This window comes from Nicotiana attenuata, chromosome 3, assembly GCF_001879085.1.
Source record: "Nicotiana attenuata strain UT chromosome 3, NIATTr2, whole genome shotgun sequence".
Classification (NCBI taxonomy): domain Eukaryota; kingdom Viridiplantae; phylum Streptophyta; class Magnoliopsida; order Solanales; family Solanaceae; genus Nicotiana; species Nicotiana attenuata.
In genome coordinates, this window is record NC_031991.1 from 24,957,523 (window position 1) to 24,963,647 (window position 6,125).

The 6,125-nt window shown below is 36.7% G+C and overlaps 1 protein-coding gene across 1 annotated transcript; it reads right to left on the reverse strand.

Moving 5' to 3' along the window:
* Positions 1,462 to 3,643, reverse strand: LOC109223419 (exocyst complex component EXO70A1-like). The gene has a single exon (XM_019387719.1). The coding sequence runs from the start codon at positions 3,537 to 3,539 to the stop codon at positions 1,626 to 1,628; it is 1,914 nt and encodes a 637-aa protein (XP_019243264.1). The 5' UTR covers positions 3,540 to 3,643; the 3' UTR covers positions 1,462 to 1,625.

Here is a 6,125-nt window from a genome sequence, read left to right on the forward strand (position 1 = left end):
CACATGTATATTCTCGTCCATTGTTGTTACTTGCCTATTTCCTACTTTGTAATTCCTGTTATCGTGTTTCTGTCACATGGTTGGTTCTGTTATATGTACATTTGGGAAGGATGAGTTGAACGCACGAAGGGTGTTGCCGTGCTAATTGATTTGTCATATAAATTTATTTATATATGGTGAGGATGAGATAGAAGCACGAAGGGTGTTACCGTGCCATTTGACTTGATATCTTATGGATACACTTCTCATACCAGGAAAGATTGTAAATCTTCTACTGTGATTCCTGCTAGTAATTGTTGACAGTCTCGCAGAATTGTATACGGCATTTTTATCTGTTATGTTTTGCACTGCCTATACTGTTAGTCTAATGTACAAGTTATAATAATAAGCATCTTTCAACTAAAAGCCTCGTCACTACCTCGACGAGGTTAGACAAAATACTTACGAGTACATGGGGTCGGTTGTACTGATACTGCACTTCTGCACGTTCCGTGCAAATTTTGGAGCGGAGTTGCTGGAGACGTCGGGTGCTGATTCGGAAGATGTTCGTGCGTTTGGATATAGCTTCCACTTGTCCTTGGTAGTTTAGATTATGGCTAATCTGTTTATGTAACCTTCAAACAGAACGTGTATTTATTTGTATCAGTTTTGAAATTCCAAATTTTAGAAGCTCGTGATTCGTACTAACAGGTCTTGGTAAACTTGTAAAGGTTCAATTAGCTATTCTCTATTTTCTTATTATCTCAGTCGTATTGTGTTTTTCATATTAGTTGGCTTACCTAGCGGGTTGAGTTAGGTGTCATCACGACTTGTGGTTTTTGGGTCGTGACACAAACATCTGTTGTTACATTTGGACCCTTATGTCTTTTATTACTACTATTGTCTGTAGGATGGATGCCGCTCAAGCTATCTACCCAGTGAACTTCATATTTGCAATAATTGATGATCCCCCATCCCCTCCCCCCCGCCCCCCACCCTAGATATATACTAGCAATACCACCTGCTTACCACTAAAGAAAGCTTATCACCAATGAATCACATTCCTACAAACATGTTTTGTTTCGAAAAGCACAGAAGCTATATATATCACAATGCACATTTCTCCTATTGCAGTTAGAATCAAAACTCATTACAAATTCACACCTTATACCAGCTTGATAATTATCTGCAGTGTAATTGCATCATAACTAAAGATGACTATATACAACAACAACCCTGTAAACTCCCATAAGTGGGGTCTGGGAGGGTAGAATGTGCGCATAACTTATCTTTACTCGGGAGGAATAGAAAGGTTATTTCCGAAAGACTAAAAAGATCGACTATATACGTTCTCGATATGCTGATGATTTTATGGCATGTACAAGTCGAAGACACCAAAATTTTGTCTAGTCAATGCATTCAAATCAACACGAGTGATCAGCTATCCGATGGAATAATGGAATCACAAAATAATCTTAACTCTTCAAGACAAATAACGGCATAAACCAATATATAGAGTATTAACTGCGCGCCTTCTGTAACACACAAAAAATATTGTGCAATTTATACATATTTTTATATGATCTTCATGTTTATACATAATATTACACGACATAACAATAAGGAAAAATAACTATTTAATTTCTTCACCGCAATCTTGATGGTGATGTACGTGATGGGGAAAACTCAACCGATGAGGAACTTCCCGATTCAATTGGTCCAAAAAATAAATCGGACAAGTAATGCCCTACATCCTCGGGAGAAAATCTGATCACGTGACTCGAATGTCTCTCTCTTGCCATCATATGTTTATGTGTATTGTAAAATTCCCGATATACTGGAAGTATTTTCCTTGCTATTGACACTTTCAGATTATCGCGGAGCTTACTATTTGGTACGATGCACACAGATTGCTTCCGGTGAGCTTGCTCGAACGACGAATTAAATTTCTTGAAAATCTCCTTCACTTGCTGGGGAGTGATTGTGGCATTTGGCTCTTGCGGAACGGATTCAATGACGTGGCTCCATCCTAGCCGTTCATAGTTTAATGCAAACTGTTTGATTTTTCCCTCCTGTTTTGATATCCAATTTTCACCAAGCAAGTACTTGAGATTCGATGAACGGACTTTTACGACGACGTATTGGAGATTGTTGGCTAAGAAGAGATACGCGAGAGATACATCTTTGTAGTGTTTCGCTTTGCCGTCGAGTTTGCAGAGAAGAAGGAGAATCAGCCAAGCAAATCGGAGTGAGATCGCCGGTGCCGGAGACTCATCAGAATCTGCAATGCCGAAAAATGATTCAGGTAATGAACCTTTTGCCGGAGGAGGAGCTTCGGCGAGGATGTCGGAGAGTATGTTGCTGAAATCAGCAAGTAGACTGATGTAATTCATTGCGTCAACGGTGAGAGGATGGATTCCACCGCCGGCAACTGACGTTTTTGAGGATTCCTTTTGTAGAGCAATTTCAAATTCAGTCAACGCTGTCCTTACAGACTCTCCAAGCTTGACGAGTGACGTCAAAGCCTGAGATCGGATAACTGATTCTGATTCGAAAGAAAATATAACTTCAATCTCCGGCCAGTGTTCGGCAATGGCGGTGTACATATCGAGCAAACGGAACACTTTTTCCGGCGACTTCTTGCTATTTTTCGCCACATTTTCCGGGAAACTAAACAAAATCATGGCTCCATCTTTTGAAATTTCAGTAAAACACGACTCTCTTATTGCATCGTTGGATGCAAAGACATGATCGCAGAGAATTCTCTCCCCGTTGAATAACGTTTTCATAGCTACATCCACTGCGTTAAGCCAATCCTTGATCCTCATATCCACAACTTCCCAATCCATTTTATGAACTTGTGAAGAACTCAATTTCTCAACTCCGAGTCTATAAATGCCTTCATCAATGATCGATTTACGCATAACTTTGTAAATATTCAAGCACTCTTTCGCATAGCCAGAAGAGATCATGCAATCTGCTATCAATCTCAAATCCGCCATTACAATATTAGAAAAATCCTCAACTTCAGAAATAGACTCACCGCCAATTACACGATCATCGTCATCCTCTACATCGAATTCAGAAATACTCGAAGCAGTCGAAGTACGGGAAGAGACAGTGGAAATAGATTCAGGATCCAAATGAGCTCTGTTTATTGATAGAATCTGGTAAAATTCCTTTTGAAGTCTTTTCATTGCAATTTGCATTAGAGATTGAGCGCGTACAAGCTTATCGGATCTCGAATTCTCAGTTGAGTGAAAGTGCATAGCCTTCTGTAGATTATGCACACACTTGATAAAATCCTTGGCTTCTCTTCTATTTTCATAGAACAGAGAAGTCACCTTAGCAAAGGTGGTGGTATCTGGGTCCCACTTCATGATGATCGGCTCCGCCATTTCCAGTATCCGATCAATCACCGCTTCTGAAAAACTCGGCCGAGAAGGCGAAAATCCGAAACGGGAAGTGGAAGAGAATTGAAAAGTAGATGGAGAAGCACTATCAGTTGTTAAATGTTTAGGTGAAAACCAATTAAGAGTTCTCATTCCTTTTCTCGGCATCTTCTTCAGTTGCAGAAATGATTCAAAATTTTCAGTGTTTAGAAATGGTTTTGGATGAAGAAAAAAGAGTACAGTTATATGATTGAAGCTTTGATATGAATTTTCATGGCGGGTGAGGGGATATATATAGAGACAAAAGTAAGGCGCGTAGTGGGTATTGAACTTTTGAGAGTAATGAGAAGTCAGCAATAAACGCACGAGGAGCGTTTGACTCTCACGCATGACATGGCTTACACGTAGGATTTGGTGAGGAGTTTGAATTATTCTTGTTAATAATAAAATTATTCAAATTAAAAGGTGTAATTCACACACGTTCCTTGAATAACAAGGAGTTTGAATATTCATAATCACAGTTATAGTTTTTCTGTTGCTTATGTCCCAATTCATTGTATTTAAGTTTAAGAAATTGGAACGATCTAGAAATTACCTCAACTTATAACATATTTAAAAAAAAAAAGAAAAAGGAGTAGTATATTTTGACATTATATTTTCTAGTCATCTATGTGAGATATACATTAAAAAATAAATCCGTGCGAGATATATGTACACACGTGTCTACATTAGAGTATTGATACTGCACATGATTAAATTAAATTAAGTATTTAAAAGTAAAAGAAATATATAGCTATGGTTTACTCGGGAATTGATAACATGGCTTGATATTCAATTGTATATTTTCATATTGTCAATGCATTGAAATTAAAATAGTTTTTACACGTGAGATAAAATAACTCTCCTTACTTATATTCGTCCCGAAATATTTGTTTTTTGTATAGCCTCACAATAAATTCCCACTAACATTTGTAAATGTCTTATTTCATATTTCTATATGAGAAGTGTTGCTCTCAGCTCTAAGACTATTTTTTTTCTATAGTTTCTGAATTTCTAAAAAAATATTTAGTAAGCGAATTAATGTACATAGGTCTTTTTCACTATAAATATTGGTCACTATATTTTAGTCATATTACATTGTTAAGAATAAAGATAAAATAAGGAAAAAGTTAAAAAAGTTGATAATAGTAATAAACAAGACTAATTATTTGAAAACTACAAACGAATGATAAGAGGTGTTGGGGCTGGTGGGGCAGGAATATTTCTTCAGTCTTATTTATCTTTTTAAAAGTATGAAAAAAGTCAATAGCAGTTTCAGTTTTCGACGTAAGCCAAAACATGCATATCATATACCATCAAAACTTAAAAGTCGTTATAGCAGACGTTATCAGAAGAACACATGTTTTTTGACTACCAACTTTCTCTTTACGAGTATAATCTCATTTCTATTTGTTTCTCTTTTTGTCCTTTTGTCATTATTATTTTTAAATATAAGAAACACAAAGGGAATAAGAAGAAGGGCCGATGGAGAGGCGGGGATATAAAAAGGAAGAGAGAATGATTAAAAGTTTTTTTTTTTTTCCAACGAAACAATTCTCGTAAAGAAATATTAAATTTACTTTGTGGTTATTTTGCATGAATTCTCAAGCACTGCACGACTTTCGAATGTGTCATTATGATTAAAATTTGCTTCCTTATTTTCAGCATAGTCTTTCCGATATTTTATTGAAGTGTGAATGATTTATCTCAAATATTATATTTTCTCCGTTTCAATTTAGATGAGATAGTTTGACTCGGCATGAAGTTTAAGAAAAAGAAAAAAAAAGATTTTTGAGATTTGTGTTCTTAAAAGTTTAAGGGTTATAACTTTGTGGAGCCATGACATTTATGTGGTTATAGAAGCTTCACATTAAGGGTAAAATGAAATTTAAAGTTGAATTATTTTCTAATTTAGAAATGCGTCATCTATTTTGGAACAGACTAAAAAGAAAAGTACCTCGTCTAATTTGAAACGGATGGAATATTAGTTATGTCAATTTAGAGTATGTAACTTTATACCTTATTATATTATATAAAGAGTATTATTATGTGACGACCCAAAGGGTCATCACCTGTATTCCTACTCACTCTGTATCTCTGAGGCCGTGAAAACCTCACTTGGGTGTTGCCTCGAATTTGTGTGTGCAGTCCGGGCGCGTGGCCGGAACGTTTAAATATGAATTTGTGAGAAAAATAATAAAACTTTGATGTTTTAATTGATTAAGTTTGACTTCGGTCAACGTTTTGGGACAAACGGACCCGGACTCGTGATTCGACAGTCCCGGAGAGTCCGTAGGAAAATATGAGACTTGGGGGTGTGCTCGGAATCAAATTCCGAGGTTCCAAGTCCGAGAAATGAATTATTGTGTGAAATTGTTTTCTGAAAATAATTAAAGAATTTGAAAATGTTATTTGTTTAGAAGGCTGTGCTGTTGGGCTCGTATTTTGGTTCCGACGCCCGGCACAAGCCTTAAATATGAGTTAAGCAAGTGTTGCGAAGTTTGGTTAGATTTGGACGTCATTTGACGTGTTTTGAGCTAGCAACAGTAAAAAATTTGATGTTTCATGGAAATTGGAAGGAAATCATGGGTCTTGAGGCCTAATTCAATGTTGTTTTGGCGATTTGATCGCACGGATGAGTCCGTAGGATATTTTTGGAGTTATGTGTATGTTGGGTTTGGAGCCCGAGGGCTCGGGTGAGTTTTCAGTGGGTCC

Coding starts and splice junctions, on each gene's coding strand:
- LOC109223419 (XM_019387719.1), bottom strand. CDS start 3,539: ATGCCGAGAAAAGGAATGAGAACTCTTAATTGGTTTTCACCTAAACAT.